Source organism: Helicoverpa armigera, chromosome 26 (assembly GCF_030705265.1).
Source record: "Helicoverpa armigera isolate CAAS_96S chromosome 26, ASM3070526v1, whole genome shotgun sequence".
Classification (NCBI taxonomy): Eukaryota; Metazoa; Arthropoda; class Insecta; order Lepidoptera; family Noctuidae; genus Helicoverpa; species Helicoverpa armigera.
In genome coordinates, this window is record NC_087145.1 from 7,816,795 (window position 1) to 7,838,679 (window position 21,885).

At 35.4% G+C, this 21,885-nt stretch overlaps 1 protein-coding gene across 2 annotated transcripts in view; it reads right to left on the bottom strand.

The window, feature by feature from the left end:
* Apolpp (apolipophorin) overlaps positions 1 to 2,234 on the bottom strand; it is a 29,644-nt gene extending 27,410 nt beyond the window's left edge. For both annotated transcript variants that reach the window (XM_064041728.1, XM_064041727.1), the window contains exon 1: positions 2,060 to 2,234. In XM_064041728.1, coding sequence (XP_063897798.1) covers positions 2,060 to 2,135 — 76 coding nt within the window. In that variant the 5' untranslated portion in view covers positions 2,136 to 2,234. The remainder of the gene's footprint in view (positions 1 to 2,059) is intronic.
* Positions 2,235 to 21,885: the final 19,651 nt, after the last annotated feature.

The window sequence follows — 21,885 nt, forward strand, 5'->3', positions numbered from 1 at the left end:
ATAAAGATAAACTTTAATTTGGAAAGAAAATATCAAGTACAGAGAGATTAAGGCCTGAACCGCTAAAACAGTCAAAAAATAATATAGAAAAAGTGACAGAATTAAAGAAAAAATAGGTCTTAAAATACAGAAGAAAAGTATAATCCAGCAACAATGAATACAAGTGCAAATACCTACATCTCCCGATACCCGCCACTGACATTGACAAGAGATAGTACAATCACAGGTCAAAGTTGAGCCCTATCAACTGTTTGTTGCAAATAATTGTTCCCCTTATCATTGCTTGTTAACTATACTTTGTTCTACTTGATACCTAGCGAGGAATATTTCGGCTATGCTGTTTTTTTCCTAACTTTGTTTGTGAGGGTTTCTTGGTATTTTTTTGTTTTTGTTAATTTTTGGTGGGTGTTGTTTGTCATGTTCGTGGAAGTCATTAGTCACATTTTAAGTTTTTATATCTAGATTAGTTTCTGCTAGTGGTTTTATCCGCTTTTCGTAAGAACTACTTCACAACCGCACAACCGGATAAAATATAACCTATAGCTCTTTCCTTCGATAGGCAAGCCATCTAATATTAAAAATATTTTTTCCTAGTGGTTCATGAGATAAGGCATCAGCTCAATCAAAATCTTCAGCTAGTATAGATATACTTTCTATAATTAACTGTATGTGTAGTTTTAAGCTTAACACAAAAGAGCTTATGTTCATCTTTGACTATCTTTTATAAATCTAGCTGGTTAAACTTTTTCAAAACATTGATAGAAGCTAAAAAGTTATTGCAATGGAGCCTATGATATTAACTATACATTCGTTAATTTATATTTTGAAAGTTTACATCTCTTTGTTATCGTTAAAGTCATGGGTTTATCTTTGGCAGATATTCTACCGAATTAATTAAAATTGGACAGTGTAAGTTCAGGGTCAATTTTGAGTTCAATAAATGATTTATCTCTCATTAACTTCGGTGGATACAAGATAATTTGAGAGTTATCATTTAGCAATATTATTGTTTCATTTTAATCAGAACTCGTGACTTTGAGCTAGTTGAACCTTCTTAGATAGTTATTATCAGAAAATGTTTTATGACAAAGTCCTTCATGGACGTCTGTCTGTCTGCTAGCGTTAAGTTTAAATGTTACTGAAAGGATTTTCATGGGGTTTATACTTATAATGAGGAAAGCAAAGATTCGTGTACATACTTCAGGTGAAGCCGGGAGAGCCCTTTTTGATTTAGGTTGATTCTTAAGTAATGTTTGAATTATGACCGGTTTTAAGATGAACAATTTTATGGTTTTGTATTTTGTTTATTTAAAAGCCACATTTCAAACTGAACTAAGTTTATATCCTGAATCTAATCAATATTTTTAGTCCTATCCCACTGGGATGGTTGGTTGATGGACCAGATGGTTGGTATATGCGCACTGCCATTAATTTGCATAACAAACTGATTATGGGGACACTACTTTTGCAGCCCATTTTCTTGGAATTAATAAATTGTAATAAACAAAAATATATTAATTCTTGGAATGTTGTTCCTAAAGATAAACTCTTTTTTAGAATGAGAGTTAACACTTTAAATTTTGATTTCAATTGACGTCTTGTTATTCTAGAATTTTAACACTCTGACCGTAAAAGGCTTTGAGTATTCTGACCGTAAAAGTTTTAGTCCAAACTTAAATATTTACAGTTATGAAAGTTCCTTTTTACAATGTAACTAAAACTTAAAATGTAAAACTTTAGGAAAATACTCTACAAATTATTTTCATGCATGTTGCTGAAAGTTTAATTGTTACATAGGAGTATAAGCTGAGCTGTTAGATGTAGATATTTATTTGATTCGCTATGTTAATAGAAAATAAATTGTTAATAATCTTTGAAGTATATTTGAAAGCTTTTCAGCGTTTTATCGAACTGTTTGATTAAGGGGAAGTAACATAAATTAATGCGATTTAGACATTCAGGAATATACTACACATAGTGTTACACAAATACAATAAAAATAAATATTACACAAAAGGACAAACAATATGAATCAAAGGACCAAAAAAAAAACACTCACCACTGCCGTACGTTGGTTTCCATAAAACGGAAACTAATAATATAACACTTAAAACGCTAATACTACTTTTCCCCATCTTGAAAGGGGTAAAAGTAACACATAAAATCAGTCTTATTTATTATTACAATACTACGTCTCTCGGCTACCTGCGTCTGTAGGTAAATGCGCCGGAGTTCCTCCCGTCTTCTCCTTATATAGACGTTTGCTGTCGACCAATCAGAAGCCACCAAATTGTTGAGACAAAATCTATGTGTGAGAAATCAAAGAATATTTGTTATTGATAAATTTATGGCCATAGGTCACTAGTTATATTGTTCTATTGTTGATTATGGGCTAGTTTTTGCGTTAGATTGTTACATTTTCTGGCGTTAGATTTCAGCGTGGCGTTTTTATGTTTCAGCTTAATATTTAGAATTAGTACTGATAAGTATTGGTTTAAACACTGCCAAAAATATATGAGAAAAATCATCTTTCTTTTATGCAGCTTTTGATTTGCGCATGGAAAGTGTTGCAGACATCAATATTTTGGTGACTCTACTAGACTACGAGACTATGGATTCCCGGATTTTTGGAAGGCGAAGGTGAGGCTAAAACCAACACGCTGAAACACTTTCGAATCAACTCTAATGAAATAGTGACACATTTGAGATGGCTTATTACATCTTCAGTACATAAATATACCTACTACATATGCTAGGTTTAGAAATAAAAATCAGACTTTTAATTTAATTTCATAAGTGCATAAACTCTTTAAATATTGTTGTCAAGGACTCTGAACTCTCAAGTATATTCTGAATAAAAATATTAAACAAAATATAGCAACAAGATAACTAAGTATATTAAAATATTGAATGGAACTTATAGTTCAATGACAGACATTTTTTTTCAAATAACCATTTAGATTATACACAAGATTTATTTTTGGAAAATCTTATCATTATTGTTTGACAACAAAGTAAACGTAACATTTTTATCTTTCTAAGTAAATGAGCTTTAAAGCAATGCTGATGTTATAAGCTGCTTTCAAATGATGATTTTTAATACAGATTTGTATGCATAATCTATACAAATGCAGTTTTATTTAGAATCGTGAATCGTTCTATGATACATACCTATACCATACAAAAATATCCGATGCCATTTAATAGGGATTTTCAATTTTGATCTCTTCCGAGATGAAGGAGTTTGGTGATCATTTCATGATAGGTCTTTGGGTTTGATTATCGCGGCGATTATGCGTTCTCAGTAAAAACACCGGTGTTTTTAATTCAATCTTTGTTTAAATTGATCAATTTCCTATCTGATCTCCTCAACCAAACTACCCAGAAAAGAGGTTTGCATGACAGCCAGGACCTACGAATTTAACGTGCCTTAAAAAATGCGGAGGAAGACTTGATGACGAGATGTTAACCAGACTACTGAGCGGCTTAACTTTAAGACTGATAGAGCCATAGCATAAGCCCCTAAATCTAATTGTGAAAACCGTTAAAAACAGTAAAGATTATAATAAAGAGCAAACATTTATGTTTTTGTATATAGGTTCTAAAATTGTTGAAACGATTTGAAAAACTCTTTCACTGTTGGGAAGGTTTGATTATTCCCGAGTAGCATGAGCCATATTTTATTTGGTTACGGAAAGAGGTTCCCAAGGGGCGCTGTTGAAACCACGGAATAACAGCTGGTTGCCTTAACCCTTCGTCAGTGGTATTGATAACGACATAAAACAAAGTTTTAAAAACAAAACAATATTGTGTTTCAAATGAGTATTACAGATATCAACAAAGGGCTGTTACTAAGCTCTTATTTACTTATCTATATGTTTGTATATTATGTATAGGTAATATAGCTCCGGTTCGTATACACGTGGTAAATAAAGATAATCATACTCTGTACTTAGAATTATTGAGAGTGACTAGTTTTTATTTTTGTTGAGTTTACATATTACATACTTTTGTCTTGTCAATTTTTACGGCGGTTTGGAACATTGCGTGAGTTTATCTATTGAATATCTTAATACCTATTTACATGATTAAAAGAGAAAATGAATTATCTACTTTACATATTTTTATCTCATTTAAGTTAACGTTATATTTTTAATCAATATTAATCTATAATAGGGAAATATTAAAACTAGGTATCAAAATATTCATCCGCATCGCTGTCAGCTGGGATCGTGCCCAAAAGGCTGGCTGCATTGCCACGCTGGATGGCAATGCATATCCTTTGACCGAAGTATAGGCCAGCCCTTTGGTCACGAGTGGACTCCACTAATCGCTTACTAATTTCTCGAAATAGTCTGTGGGCACTTGGGCCCCATGGTCCCAGGGTTTCAACCCCAAACGGCTCAAAAATGCAATTGCCGGTGAGGTTTACATATTTGTGCCGCTTGAGGTTTTCCGCGGCCGCAGCAGCTGCACCGACACAGCTCGCCGTACTGGGAAGGTGGGAAGGTGCAAGGGTGTCAACGCAGGTTGCGTCCCACACCAAAGACCTTCCCATCTTCCAAGGCATTATAGACATCCCGTCTGGTCTCTTGCCATCGTCGCGTGCCAAGCCTCTGGGTTCTAAAATGGCTGGCACTCCGGCGGTGACAAGAGCACGACGGATAATGTCATTTATGCTGGCGTGTCGTGCCATGCGACCAGCACTTTTGCTACAGGAAAGACCATGGTGCCCAAGGCGGTCCACAGATTCACCACACTGGCAGCGATGCGGAGCCGCAGTGGGAGCGCCGAGGCGTAGGCATGTAGCGAGCCGGAATGTAGTGTCACCCAGCATGGTCCCAACGCTGGGTGATGGCAGTGCGTGAAGCCATAGCCCTGACTCCCACTCTCCCACAGCCAGTAGGCGGGCACGCTCAGCAGTATTGACAGATGTTTCAATTAGTTTATTTCTCGTCAATCTGCAGAGCGGCTCGTCCCACTGTCTCTGGGAAGTCGGGTTTTCAGGGAAGGCTGTGTTTGGGCAAGCCACTTTCCAGGCGTTCATGCCATCAGTCAGACACGGCACCTCAGAATCGACCAGTGAAGGGGCTAAAATTTTTCTGGTCAACTCCTTAGTGCCGCAGACCGAGGATAGGAACGCCGGTAGACTTAAACTGGAAATTTTGCGGACACCGAGGCCACCGAATCTGATCGGAAGGGTGGCTTGAAGCCACGCTCGGTCGTCCAAGGCCAAATTAAAAACAAACGTTAACGTAAGTTAACGTAAGAAAGGACCAGAAACTGGTCCTTAGTATAGTGAATATTCGTCCCCACTGAGCGAGCTTTTCTACAATCTTCCCCTTTTTTTCATATAGCTGAATGCTTAAGGTAGATTATTATTTATTATTTTACTGGTAAAGGACGGGTCAATTTATCAGCAATTTGTCCAATACAAATTATATTAAACTTAGTAATGACTTTTACTTACTCTCGAACATAAACATTAAGATAAAGTTAACGTACCTATCTATTGTTCATATATCTATTTATTACACTCTTTTTTTGCACGTGTCCTCATTACATGTCCATACCTACAATGACAATCTCTTGCCTTTCATCTTTTCTGTAACTGGCGCTACATTCAGACTTCCAGATGAAATCATTTCTGAGTTTATCCATTCTTTTCACACCCACACATCAATCATCTCAACACTCTCAGATATCTTCTCAATTCGTTTTCTTTTTCAATGCCCAATATTCTGATCTAAAGATTACATACATAGTTTTTAGAATAATCAAAAATAAAAACTAGTTAAGTTTTGTTAAGAAATTATTGGTATTTAACCAGAAGGCAAGATAATCAGTATGAAGCAATTATAACATTTACTAAGACTGTAAACAATCAAACATTATTTGATTCAAATATTATGTTCGCGATAGATATTCGTTTTTGATAAGTCACAAAAACATGTTTTTTATGGGAAGACTGATATCTGAATGTTTGGGTTATTGCTATTTAATTAAGACGATGAAAAACGATGTCATATTCTTAAGTACGCATTGTATTTCTAATAGAAAGTTTGAAAGGATTTCTGCCCTTCCCGGGAATATAACCCAAAACGTCGTGCACGCGCTATCAAATGATTTCACGATAGTCACGTGCCTTTCAATACAGATAAAGAAGCTTTCCAGCATTAGGAAATATGGCGTAATATATCAAGTTAGGTATATTATAATGTTGGTGTAAGTAAACAGATATAATCGCTACTTAATTGTATGACTAATTTGTAAGCTATTGAGAGCAACAAAACAATACGTGTGGGTCTGTCACTAGGACGAAAATCTTCCACGTATATTGTGGGTATTTGTGCCAAATTTGTTTGAGAGCTAATTATATCGTAACCCATTTAATCGCTTAACAAATAAAATTAATAGTTGTTCTATTGATTTCCTTGATGCGTTTAGTTATTCTTCTACTTTACTAATGGTTCTCGAAAGAGATCAGTCATTTTCGCAGGACATGCTTTTTATAGTACAGACCTGGTTGCACTCTCTATTCTGTCATAGTTGAATGAATGGATTATCAATCCGGCACGACCGGAGAGAGATCACAAGCAAAACCGACAGCTCAACGTGCTCGACAAACCATCGAGGTGTTCACTACGTTGAAACCAAAATTCCTTAGCCAAAATGACTCCGGAATGGCAATGATGAATTAAAATATTGATTTGCATGATTATCGTTTAGCAAACAACCTTTCGAATTATCAGCACACACTACATGGAGGAACAGGCTTCAGACCTGAACATTTAGGATACGTCATGCGGTCCAAAAAAGCTATTCATCCCCTATTCCCCTATCCTGGGCCCCGATTCTCCTAAGTTAATAATGTCAAAATTGAATAGAAATCGAATCGCAATATGATCGCAATAGCAGTTTTAACCATATCGGGCATTCTGCTACTAATATTAGACCAATCGTATTCCAACGACATTCGATTGGTTTGCGATTGGTCTGCTATTTTGGTGATTTTAGTTTATACGGTAGTTTGCTCTACAATCATATTGCAATCGTAAATCATTTTCAGACAAAATGATTCATTATTGAATGACAGAAAAGGATAAAAACGTTCATTTCAAAGAAAAAATAGCGGAATGCCACATACGCTTTAATCATAATCGAGTCGTGATTGGATCGCAGTCGAATATGAATCGTATATTGCTTAAGCAAAATTAGGCGAATCGGGCCCCTGCTAAACTGCACAAATGTAATGCACTTCTCAGAAACAGCTTACAGTAAAGATGGAAAAATACACTACGCTAATAGGGATTAGCACCCTAAGACCCCTAAAACTTGGTGTTGTTTCGTCATCTGTTTAGATTACTGTGACCAAAAGGGCTTTTGGGGGGAGTAAGCTGTTGTTCCCATTTATGGGGTCATAATATAGGTAGATAATTGGGGTCTTCTCGGGTCCCTGTAGTCTTAGTGGGGTATTATAGGTCGGCACATTATTGTTTTGGTTCTAAGAAGATTGGATGATACTGTAAAATATCGTTTTAAATTTAATCTTGTCTAGCCAGTGTACCGTATTGGTACACTGGCTAGACAAGATTATTTATTAATTTGGTACTAAGCTTAATTTTTTGAATTAACTATCTCCCGAGATCTTAACCGATTTTGAAAATTATTTAAGCTATAAATAGCCGTGTTATTTGTGGCATAGGCTAGATTTTACCTGCTGCATTAAGTTTAATAATTCTAGAGTCCAAAAATATTTTTTTTTTGTTTTGGAACCAATTCTTTAAAAAAATATTGGGAAAGGTGATTCTATGTACTACGGACCTATGTTCTATGTAATTGGACCACGCATTTCTACGGAAACCCCATATTATTTCTATTTTGTGAGCACACAGACAAAACATACAAAAAACCGAGTTCCGGGAATAATGAATAATCACCGATGTTTCGCACAAGTTGTCAGTTTCAGAGGTTAAAGTTATCTAACCTTTAGGCTGAATTAACTGATATGCACTCAGTAATACATATTGTACAATTTTGTAATACTTTCTGATTAAACTGGGGCAGATCAATGTTCAGTTAGTATTAAAAGTTCGTGAAATTTACTTTTCATATCTGAGGGTTTTACCCATTGACTTACGGATAATTATGTAATTTTTAGGTCTAAGGTTTTTAATTAAAACTACCTATGTAGCTATGTTTATGGTAATAGATACTTGCACGTGAAAACTGGGAATCCCCACCTATCTGTGCCTGAACTAAAACGTGATCTAGTGTAAATAAATACGTTTAATTCAATCTGATTAAGTTGCATTTGTTTTCCTATATTTTTTTATTGATTTGCATATATTTTTTTCGCACGACTTGAATAACGAAGGGCTTGAAAAGGAAAATGGTGGCTGTTTTGTGAGAGGAGGCTTGTGTCCTGCAGTCGGGCGATAAAAAGGCTGTAACAGTTTAGTCAGTAAGACTGACACGCCTTCACGCTGCACTCACAGTGAGAGAAGTCGTCTCATAAGTTAACACCTCAAAAAAGCCTATTTATTTGAACGTCACTAATTAGTATTTGTACATAACTGTTACACATATTTTTGTTTGTAACAAGGCCTTTTCTTGGAACAGACTCGTCACCAGTTTGAAGGCGTTGTTTTGCGAAATGGCATTAGTAGTGATAAAGATTAATTGTGTTAATGAATGTTGTTATCGGAATGTAAGATGCGATGTATTTTGTCGCTTTCCGGATTTTGTTTTAATCAAAGTTGCAGTCTACTTAGTTATTCCAAAGATAAAAAATATTATTGATACAAAAATGTGACGCCATAAACATTTAACTTTGGTAAATATTACTGCCAGCAGACTACTTTGCACATCCGAATAAAAGAAGCCTATATTGTTCGATAAATGGACTATCTAACACTGAATTATTATTTCAAATAGGGCTAGTCGTCTCTGCAATTAGCACGTTCAATAAAACTAACTCTTCAGATTTAAAAATAGTATCTACTTTTTTTTATAGGTTACTAATTAGCTGTTGTTTTGATGCACTTGGCAGCAAACAGGGAAACACAAACTGATTGACAGTACAAAAATTATTTCAAGCCTGTGATGTTTCGGTGAAAAACATAAAAACGTGAACACAACTCATTACACCTTCAAGCCAAACAAAAGTCAGTAAATAGAGATTATCTAACTACAATTCAGGTATAGTAATACTTTAACTAGCATTTGAATGACAAGGTTTTTGTTTAACACTTCCCAATTCCGAGAACAATAAGCATTTATGACATCTCCTTTATGTAACCTCAAGTTTAGAAGCAATTCTGGTTAAAAAGTTCAGTTTTCTGAGTATCTTTTAAAGTATGACAAAGGAGGTAAGGCAATTTGTGTATATAGTCAGGCAGGGCTATTTTAATCTTAAGAAAATATCATTTTTTTAAGATAGTGAAATTCTCGAGAAAACAATTCACGAAAAAAGCTTTTCTCAAAACAAAAGCTGAAAGTTGCACCTATATTCTCTCATCTGTGCTGTTTGCTAGTATGTAATAATAAAAATCTGAAAATTACAATTCAACTATAATTAGAATTCTACCTCATTAGCACAAAAATAATATCATTATTCTATCTAGTCTTTTCCCAACTATGTTGGGGTCGGCTTCCAGTCTAACCGTATGCAGCAGAGTACCAGTGTTTTACAAGAAGATACTGCCTATCTTACCCCTTCAACCCAGTTACCCAGAAAACTCAAATCCACGTAAGAAGGTAACTTATTTCATTAGTATTTGAATATGGATAATCTTAGTGATCTATAGCTAATTACTTGTTCCTCATTTGTTTATTTACACATACTTAACTAATTGGACTTTCACCGTTTACACAGTTAATGATTGCTAATGTTTATGTTTTGAATAGCTACCTATTACTTGCAGGGTTTTAATAGAAATTGGTAGATCATTATAAATGGTACGATTACTGCCTAAATTGTCACGTTTAGGTATCTTATTTTGGTAATTTTACACAGTTCACTGAAAGGTCTCTCTTTGAAGCAAGTAGGTTATGAATCCATAATACTACAGATTTTACTGCATACGTTTCGTTTGGTTTGTGATGTCGTGGTGGCCTAGTGGGCAAAGAACCAACCTCTGGAGTATGAGGGCGCGGGTTCGAGTCCAGGTCAGGCAAGTACCAATGCAGCTTTTCTAAGTTTGTATGTACTTTCTAAGTTTATCTTAGACACCAATGACTGTGTTTCGGATGGCACGTTAAACTGTAGGTCCCGGCTGTCATTGAACATCCTTGGTAGTCGTTACGGGTAGTCAGAAGCCAGTAAGTCTGACACCAGTCTAACCAAGGGGTATCGGGTTGCCCAGGTAACTGGGTTGAGGAGGTCAGATAGGCAGTCGCTTCTTGTAAAGCACTGGTACTCAGCTGAATCCGGTTAGACTGGAAGCCGACCCCAACATAATTGGGAAAAGGCTCGGAGGAGGACGTTTCGTTTGGTCTCTTACTGAAACTTTCAGTCAAGCTATGTTTATTCATTATCTGTAAAAATGCAGAATATTCAAATTAAAAGATGTGTCCTAATTACTCCTGAAGTCTTCACTCCCAAACCTTAATACTTAGATATAAATAACATTAAAAATATCTATAAGAAATTGATAAAATTAATCTGCAGATAAATATAATCTCGAAATCACTGTTTTACTTTGAAAACACAGAAAAAACTTGATTTTCTATCGTAACTGTACCCCAGATGGTTGAAATACACGTGTAAATAAACTGGGTTTCAGCATAAAACTACGTAACCCCGTGTTGTGGCTAGTTTATGTTTACAGTTCAATATATTAATACATATATACTTTATGTTTAGTCGTTACAGTCACCTCTGATATACATAGGTGATCGACACTTGACTCTTCTTTACGTAATATTCAGGGAGCACGAACGAAATGATTTGTTTTCATTAAGAGTATAATTTGATGGAAAATGTTAGTGAATTTCTTATACGGAAACGGGACATAGTTCCTTCGAGTTCCTTCAATCAGTTAGGTAGTAAAAGCAAAAATTTTTTTCTTTGTATGTTTGTACAATAAAGGCTCCGAAACTACTGAGAGCTTCTTTATCACCGGCTGTATTTTATCTGGGTACGGGACGTAATTTCTATTGGACGCGTGTACAACCGTAGAAAAGAAGTGTTGAAGAAAAATGTTACTATAGGTAAGTTATCCTTTACTGGGTTACTGAATTTGTTTCCCCAGCTTCACACTTCCTTAGCACCACAATACAAAAGGGCCAAGTTGTAAATTGTGGTTCAATATTAATAATAATAACAAGTACGATAGTGTATGTTTACCGTTGAAGAACATTGCTCCCTCGATACGGCGCTTCGTAAACAATTCACTACAATTCTTTGTTCGACCGATTATTTTTGTTTTGACCTTAAGTGGGGGTGAGGAGAAGAACGGAGAAGGGTGACGTGACCAGTCAAGTCATGAAAATATTACCATCTTTCTGTTTTCCATACGAAAAAAATCTATTCCTCAAAAATGACTCTGATATTATAGAACTACCAATTTCCTTCAAGTCCCGGGGAAACTGTGTTCCGCATCCAGATAAAAAAGTATTTTTCTTCCTTCTTCGTCTATCTATCACCTAATTATATGCCTTTGACATCCATCCGCTCAGCTGTTTTAGCGTGAAAGCATAACCAAGCCACTTTAGCAATTGGCTTTACATATAAGAAAAGTCTTATCACAGTAGAAGTCACATGGGCATAAACTAAGTCAGTTACGTAGTGATAACGTTTGAACCTAATTAGTAAACGTGGTACAGTCATGTGTTAAGGTAAGTTCACTTTTAATTATTTTGTGTCTATAGAAAACCATCAAAAGTAAAATAATTGCCAAAGTTGTTTATATTAAAGCTTTCAAACATCTGCTTAGTCTTTTACCAACTACATAACTACATGTGTTGGGGTCGGCTTCCAGTCTAACCTAATGCATCTGAGTACCAGTATTTTACAAGGAGCGACTACCTATTTGAACTCCTCAACTGTACCCCGGTAACTCGAGCTCACACTCATAATTGAGAGGTTGATTCTTTACACACTAAGTAGCTTCAAACGTTAGCTGTTTATTAGGTTCTAACACACAAGACTTTAATAATCTTGTGACACTCCAACAAAATCTAATCAACAGAATTGCAGAGTTGCATCAACAGTCGACGTCATCGACAGGATTCAGCATGCAGCCCTTTGGCCTTGCCCCTCACGACATGAACTCATGAACAATATATATAATAATGAATGAAGCCCTAAGCAATTAATTAACACAACATCAACAGAATTGATAAACATGATTGTTACAATAAAACAACTTTGTATTTTGTAAGTGTTTGCAATATTTTATCTAAGTACTAGCGGATGTTTTGCACGTGGTGCCAAGCCAATTAATAATAATTGTAGAAATTATTAGTCATTTAATATTGATCGATATTTATTTGATGCGTCCAAGGTTTTTGGTTTGACATGCGTTAGAGGCGATGACCTCTCTTCCGGCTGTATAAAATGGGATCCAAGACCCTAAAAAGGCTCACAACGGGTCTTAATATAAATAAGGTTTGTCCTTATAGCCAGCCGGTTTGCAGAACATTGAATGCTCCAAAGTTTTGCTACCTAATAAATTAGCTCAAATTGCGAAACAAGCTTGCTGGTTTTAAAACGTGGATAAACGAAAGGAAGAAATAAATGGACGAATTCTGCTAATTATTGAATGGATAGGTGCGTAAAATAGTTACCTAGCATAAAAAGATCCGCTTGCCCTTAGTTATAGGTGAACAGTCTTTGCCTTCTAAAAGTGGAAGCCAAAGTTCCCGACTGATCATCAAGTATTCTTTTGTTTTAACCCCCGAGAATAGTAGTTTTAATGATGGCCATATCACACAACTCGTTCATCTGTTGGCAGACCGACAGCTGGGCGGAGTCAGATGCCTACCACCAAAACTGGTGAAAACTGGTAAATGTAACCAAACCTTACCAGATATGTCCTAATCTCAAATTTTAGACATTTGTATGAGCATTTTTTTCATATACTGATTGTTCATTGATTCCAAGATCCTACATGCATAAGTTGAACAATCCTCATACTCCTAATCTTCCCACAATTTTGAAGGCTAAGAAACAACGAAGTATCAATAATCGTGACGAGCACTTCGCCAACAGAGAGCGTTGTTCGGGTTATCAGCCCGATAAGGACAGGTCGCACTCAGAAAATATTCCTATTTGCACTTAGGAACACCGGATCGTGTCAAGAACATTGATACCTACACGCGCCTTTTTTGTTGCTTCAATGACTCTTGTGTTAGAGTTTAATTTTAGAGTTCATTATTTATCATGGTGGATAAAAAAACTTTTTTCTTCTTCTTGTCATGTGGGGATACTAATCTCTTCATAAAAGTGACAGTTTTCAACCTCTGCTTTATTTGAAGTCTTGAAAACCTGAACCACTCGATTACTATATATCTTTTGTGCAGCTGGCTGATCTCGTTTGAGATCAGCTGCCGTAGCCGACAATCAGTCTGGACGTCCTTATACAAAGCTATTTCGATCTGACACACACGACTCGAAATTTAGTTTAAAATTCAGAGTGATTTTTTGAACGTTTGAATCTGATTATAAAATAAATATTGATTTTGAAAAGGAACCAATGGAAATAAGAGAGAACATGATAAATCCTAGATGAAGCAGTGTGTTAATTAATAAATCTTGTACTATCCAATCACCAACCCGCATTGAGCAAGTCCTAGTTGCAAGTATAAGATTGTATAGTGATAAACGCTCAATTCTTCTTCGTGTGGAGGCCGTAGCCCAGCAGTGGGACGATAAAAATTCTGATGATAATCCCTAAGCTGGCTTCTTCACGAATTCAGTCTTGTTAAGTAGAATTATATCATAGTTTTATTAATAGTACATAGAACATAGATTAACAATAGTGCCACAGTTAAGTCTGAAGTCACATTGACAAGACGGTCGCGCCTGTGAGATTTGACCGTAATTATAGGTCAGACGAGAACTAGTGTGTCCAGACACTTTATAGAACCCTCATTGTGTCAAATAGACATCTGTTAATACTAATGAGTAGAGTAAGTACACAATAAATGCAAATGACTGTCTAATCGTTTTTAAAGGTATGGTATTAGGAAACATTTTAATGAAATCAGTCTAAGGTTGTTCCTAAAGAAGCTCTTCGGCTTTATAATTTTGGTACCTATTAAGTGGTTTATTACGCTTAAAATGGTCTACGCCCCTATTTCCATCATCAGCGTTTTTAATGTCACTGTCACTTTGCAAGGCACGAGTTTTTATCATACAGAGAAGGAACGAGAGTTAGTCGCTACTTTGCTGGCCCGAATCGGGTTAAGTCCTATTTTTTAGGTATTATCTTCATACTACTCACGTCATCCATCCATCTTTTCAAAATTATTGTTTGTAACACGCAAAAGCTTAATGTAACGCCCATATCGATTACAACATCATAAAACCCGTTGACTAATGAATGAATAACTGTACGTACCTAATAATATAAGAAAAGATAAAAATTAACAAAAAGGCAACGAACGGCATTGAACTCAAACTGTAGGTACTGCTAACGCGAGTTTTAGACAATTTTGATATCAGTACTTTGAACTTGAACTTCATCGGTATATAAATTAACTGAAATTGGTAGTTTATAACGTCCCTACGAACACTACCTAAAAATGTGCAATCCATTTCTTATGAGATCTTTTAACTTGGTCTTTGAGGTAGTTCAAACTTTCAGCAACATTAGATTATATAATAATTACTATATAAAACTTAATAGCTTAAATTGCATTATATAATTTTCTTGGAGCTCACCGTTATTGACAGAGAAAAAAATTAAACAATAAAAGTGCTTGTGGGGTTTCTTGCCGGTTCTTCTCCATAAGACCCACTCCTTGGAACCTTAGACCTTTTTATTTTGATGGGAAAACATCAAATGACGGCTCCCGCTGTGGGTGCAGCGTGAGGGAGTGTCAGACTCTTACTTACTAAAACCCAACATGTTCCTTCTTTCACCCATTTCATATTCATTTATTTGCATTCCGTAATGTGTGTTAAGTACATATAGTATACATTTTTTGACGTTCCGTGAGAACCTGCCTTAGGCGTGTAGTATATGAAAAATAACCTTGATTCAATTACCATCAAGGTACAGGAGTATTTTGTTAGCCACAAAATGACATAAAATTTGACCCTGAATTAATTATTCGCTTGCTAAGCATAATAGATGTACTTGATAGTACTCGTAGTAGTAAGACGGTAGATCAACAACAAATATTTACGAGGTTATTATGACTTGATTTATGGTCCATTTTGGTACTTTCTGAGGTCCTTTATTAGAATAATTAGGTAAGGTTACCTTTCCTTATTGCTATATTGGTCAGCTGGATACTTATCTCTTTCTAATTACCCAAATAATTGGATAAATAAATGATATATTTGGCAGTTGTTAGAAGCAAGTAAGTCTTACTATGGGGTATCGGTTTGCCTGGGTACCTGGGTTGAGAAGTCAGATAAACAGTCGCTCCATGTAAAAGACTGGTGTTCAGCTTCATCCGCTTAAACTGGAAGCCGACTCCAACATATATTCGGAAAAGGCTAGACGGATGATGACGAATGGATGGATAAAAAAGATATGGCAAGAAAAAAGTGCTCAGAATTATGAAGTTACTGCCGGGGCTGCAGGATGTTCGAGAGAGTTACCGCGAACCTGTTACATAAAGGGCTCCAGAAGGAACAAAGGTAAGTTTTAGTCAGTAATGACTGACTGACCTCATAAACCCGGTTATCTGGTCAATACAATACCCGTTGGTGAGACTCTCTGCCTTCTAAATACTCTTAACTAGAGTCAAAGATATATTTATCAAAAAACCCTAATGGTGATTTGTAACGATAACCGATTATTTTCAGTTTTCATGAGCATTGATGTAATGTAGTTAAATGGTGCAATTCAGCCTTAATATTATTGTATAGTGTTTACCACCCAACGCGGACGTAATTATGTAAAAGTTCAAAAATACAATTAATTACTTTTTGCTGATAACAATGTACTTGGAGCAAATATCTCGGTAAATATAATGTAATGATAATAACTGTCACTTTGTTATCGTTTCTCTAATATATTGATATTATTTAACTTTGTTGTGTCAGGGTGGTGTAGTTAGATAGTGAATTCAAAACTTATAAAGCTTTCAAGCTGCTTTTCTAGTAAGTACAAGTACACAGATGTAATTATTTACAACTATAAAAATAAGATGATTTTTTTTTTGACGTAATATGTTATGTTGCCTTTATTTTAAAGCCCTAAGCTCTTAGCAGGATAACCCCAAAATGACACAGCCTATAGTTTATCCAGAAACGGGAAGTCGTTCCCACGGGACACGGTTGAAACCGCGGGAAAACTTCATAAAATTATCATAAGGCACGTATGACATAGTGGTTGATTGCACTCTGCTGTTTGCGTCGTTATAAGGTTATTTTACCTATTACGTTACGTACAAAATTTGATCTAAAATTATGTAAAAAAAAAACTTAAATATTAATTATGGGTAAGACCTACCTCGCCCCTCGAAGGAATGACCGGCAGCGCCATCTAGTTGGTTCGACAGGAACTAGCTCCGGTTTCACCACATTTTATTGCAGGAGTTTTTCTTCCCCTGAAATGAAAAGCCTTTTGAAATATTTTCGAAAACTAACTACTTACTACTAACAACTACTAATTATTAATTAGCATTACTAGGAAATATTAATAAGCTTTAGAGTTTGTTCGGTTGAATGGGCTAAGCTCTGAAAATATAGATCCGATTTGAATAATTATTTTAGTTTTACGAGACCATTCCTTTTTATAGGGGTGGGTGAAAGAATTCACACCGCACGTGGGTCGAGCCGCGGGTGGAAGCTAGTGAAAAGCCAATACGGTGTGCTAAGAAATTTTGATAGCTCCATATTTACAGTAAGTAAACGAAACGTACCGAAAAACGAAGTAAATTCCTCCTACCCGTTTACAATAACAGTATTAAGTACTTAAACAATATACTTAAATAACAATACAAGTGTCCCAAATAACAGATACTATGTACTCGTATAATCCGCGCCAAACAGGCTCCGAAGCTCTGCTGCGTTTAAAATCGGCAAAGCGCAGAAATTTAACTTTTAAATTTTATAGCCTTGCAAAAGGCATAATTTTTGATATATCGTTCGCGTTGTAAAGAACGCGTCGCATAATTATAAGGGTGAGGTCTCTTTGCGAGCGGGAACAACATCGCGTACAAATTCAAGCGTATTCTCCCAGCTTTGAATGAAACAAACGACGATTTGAACGGAGAATACCGTGGTTGTAGACGCCAATCGCTCCGCTTAAGCTTATGGAGTCCCCGCTCGCAGTGAAACCTAGCCTAAAATGTATGAGAATGGCCTCATCCAGTGATGCTATTTTATTTATTTCTTCAAGTGTAGGCACTTGGCCTTTTTCAAGCAGACACTTGAGAACAAGATTTTTTCGTATTTTCCTTACGACAGTTTTAGAAGTTGCCATTAAATTGCCAAGATGCATTTGTATGAATAATGGGTATTTTTAAAAGGATAACGCTGGAATATTTTGAAGAATACACCGATTATGTAAACTGAAGTGCATTTTATATCAATTCTGATTTAATTTTTATGACGCTGAAAATATTTTATTTGTTGATATTTGATTTTATATCGAGAAAAAATTATTGGAAAAAAATAAAAATGTTTTTAAATTGTGTTAATCACTTTGAGTTTAAAAGCAGACCTATTTATTGTTATAGTTTTACGACAAATGGACTTAATTGCTTTTGATTTATTGATAATATGTCGAATCTAAGGGCAGGTAACAATAATACACTTCACTTCAAGTTTCATCACCATAGTACAGGGACTGGCTGCAGAAATCAAAACCCGCAATCAAAATGGATTTCATAGATTTTTCTATTAACTTATTACCAAAACTATGTAACTGCATCAATATCATATCACCGATAGACCATATTTGTCACTACTAACTACTTACTTGCAAACGCGGACATGACACCATGTAATGACGGTAGAGCTATGTAGTTTCATAACTTAATTTCATACAAAAAAACACAATCATCTCAAAAATTAATTAAACACAGCACTCAACACACTCAACACAACATTTACCATTTCAAAAGTTTTGCATTTTTGAAAACGGTTAAAAAGTATGACATAAATCGGTTTGCGGTTCTGGCTTGTAAATCGGGGTTCCTGGCAACCGCCCAAATGGTTGCATTGCATAACCTCTAACCGACGTTACAAAAGAGTGATGGCTATCGAACTTACTCGATACTTTGAAGGGTATATCGATAAAATGTTGCTTACCTAATGGTTTACTTGGATGTTTACTGTGGCGGAGTTTTTAATGTTTTGGTTTAAACTGTTATACTTAGGTAGATGTTTGAGGGAGAGTGAATGTTGCAGAAATGAGACTGTTAATACCTATGGATTGTCTTTGGGATCAGGAACTAATTGTAAGCTTATTAACAGAAATAAATATCACTTATGAATGGAGAATTAAGTAGGTACAGTATATTAGAGGGAGTACGAAATTGTCGCCAGTGACAGAAAATATGAAAGGTCAGTGTCATTCGTATGGGTCTACATATGTTTATGGGTCGTTGGTATATGATGAGAAGAAATTAGAAATATGATTAGAAATCGATAAGGGACAAAACAAATGTTGTAAAGAATGTGTAAGTATAAATGTGGATGGGTAGATAAGTACAGAGCAATAATTAGATGTATAGATTATGTGACCCCAAATTACTTGGAAACAGGACAGAAAGAAGAAGAAGATTAAGTATGTAGTAAGGTACTCACCGTTTAGTGACAATCAATCGTTGACTGATGAGTTCGAGTAATTTTGCATCGACCTGAAAACAGTAAAAACATTGTAAGTTCATTTATTCGGTGCGAATTCTTATCTCGTAAAAAGTTTTACTTACATTGTTAACTGTGATCATCTGCAAGAAAATCCTTGGTCATCTGAAAACATACTTTCAAAAACATTTAACAAAAATAGACGAGAAAGAGTCATTTGCTGAATTATAAAATGATTGGTACAAGTAGATAATTTGATGGGCCATTTCGCTATTGTGAATGCATACAAAACCTATTTAAGTTGATATGTATGTATAACGGTCTATTTAATTTAAAAATATGTTATTAAAAAGTGTGTATGTCAAATACAGTCTTTTGTCTGAATACGTCACGTCAAAAATTAAAACAAAAGATAAACAGATACCCTAAGAATTATTAGCCAATAATTCAAAGAGCATCTTTGTACAAATAAAAAGTAAAATAAACAAACACTAACTTAAACACTTCATCATCCTCCGAGCCTTTTCCCAAACTATGTTGAGGTCGGCTTCGGTACTAACTTAAATACTTAACAGCAAAAAATAGACAAAATACAAGTACAAAATAAAATAATACCAAAAGAGAAAGAGAAATCAATCTTACGCAAAAAGGGAAATAGTAAAAACAATAAAAAGTCTTCAAAATGTAGTAAATAGTGTATCTTGTATCATAGTGAGTGATTATTTATGATCTACAACGGTTGCCAAGCGAGTTCCCGAGATGACGAGAAATACTGTCTTCAGATAAACTACAGATCTAATCGAATATGTAAATATCGTAGGCCACAGACACACTGCAGACTAAATAGTCGGCCGATAGTTGACCGACGGTTGACAACCATTTTTTAAAATAATCCTATCAAAGTTTTCAGGTACCGGCTAAACAAGTGTTTCTTTGTAATGTGCGTCCTACAATTCATCTCTATAATATTGATTTAAGAGCAGAAACAAACTATCGGCAGACTAAAAGTTTTCAATATGCGGGTATTCGAAATGGGATTTAATATTTAATTAAAATATTAATATTGTTAGGTTTCTGAATATCTTTGATAGAGCTAAGTATTTTTTTGTTACTTTAAAGTATTTCAAAACCGATTCTATGAATTTTTTTAACTTAAAAAAATTGCTCCAAAATTCGAACTGAAAGCGTGATTTATTCAGGACTTGATTAGAATTATTTATTTTCAGCACTAATAGTTATAACTGATAAATATTTCATAAAAGAATACGCCCTAACTGTTTAATGTCCCAGAAAAACTCGGTCCTCAGCTAAGCTAAAGGACCAAAACTTTTGCTAAACAAGAACTAACTTATTCCAGACTATTATACAACAAAGTGACGTAACTATCCGGACTTTGATTGAGAGCCAATGTCTATCAAGGGATTTTTATCTTAAAAAAATCTAGTTCTATCTAGCTCGCTCCGGTTCTCTCCGGTTCGATCCGGTATTTATGCCAAAGTATATAATTGGTTGTCGAATGACTAAGTCTAGACTGTATTATCGGCTAGTGACCATTCTAAGGACGTTATAGAGTACCCAATGATGTTTGTGACCCATTTCTGAGGCATAATAAAATACAAGTCACTTGAGTATGAATAAGCTATACAGCGTCGAGGTGTATGGTACACGTTAAGGCGTAAATAATTTTGTGGTACATTTTGAGTTGTCGGATAGTGTAAGAGTTTTTATAGTGTCTTATGAATTGCTTAGTTTACACTTTGTAAAGACTGGATTTTAGCCAATGTTTTTAGTATGTAAGGTTACAGATGATTGATGCTGTCAGTTTATAGTTTTTATGAAAAGCATTTGTGAGTGTAGAAAACGTTTCACTTTTTTTTGTCCTAGTATTTTTTACATAACTTGGCAATACTTGAAACCAAGTAAAGCGGTTTTGCAAAAGTATTTACCGTATAGTAACATTTCACATCGCTATTACGGTTACCAACATGGCAAACATAAATTATTTACCTCATGCCTCATCTGTTTTACAGCTTCGCTCTATATCTTATTCATACTCTTACTAAGTTCTTGTTTTTAAACCTGACACCGCACTGGTGAAGCACACCCACCATCTTGGAAACTTAGTAAACTTACAATCAGATGGGAGTTAGTTAAAAACTACTGCCGTTTGTCTGAAGGTGTTGAGTTAAATTATTTTAAAGATTACGATACGGTAACTTTTTGAGATATAATATGAGTTTTGTTATCTGTTTTGGTGTGAATTTACGGAATTTTTGGAAAGTGTCTCCGTTTTTTGGTCACTATTTTAGATCCATAAATACATGAGTTTGGGTTGTCATTTTGTCTGTTGTAATTGGTACTTTTGAACTGCGTAATGTGTTATGTGATACGTTTTATGTCTTAATTTATTCGTCATCTTTTAGCGTGTCCGAGCTTTCATTTCAGAGAATTTGTATGTCTGTCCGACATGTGTAGCAAATGCTACAGTAAAGTGTCATAATTATAAATCTTATAGTACTAAATATTCAGTCTTTTGCACCTATTCCTTACTTCTCCCATCTTTACTCATAACATTTTATATTCTTCTTGATAAACCCTTTTACATATAACCCAGTCTATCATAATACCTCTATGTGCTATCGCGATGATTTCCCTCATGGCGTGTTCGTCTGTGTCGTGATGACGCGGCGGGGGCCGAGGGTCGGCTGCTCGGGCCAGGATCTGGCGCACCACGTCGCGTGGAGGCGCCCCCAGGGGGGTGGGGCGCGATGATAGCCCCAGCTGGGGATGGAGATGGATTATTATGGGGTAGTTTGTGGTTGATGATATTAGTGATTAGGTTATGTATCAAAGAGTTGGACAAAATATTATGATGGCCGAAAATCATCTCAAAAATTGAAGAGATCAAGAGATCAAAGTTTTGTAGGGGTGTGTGAGCTTTTTGCAGC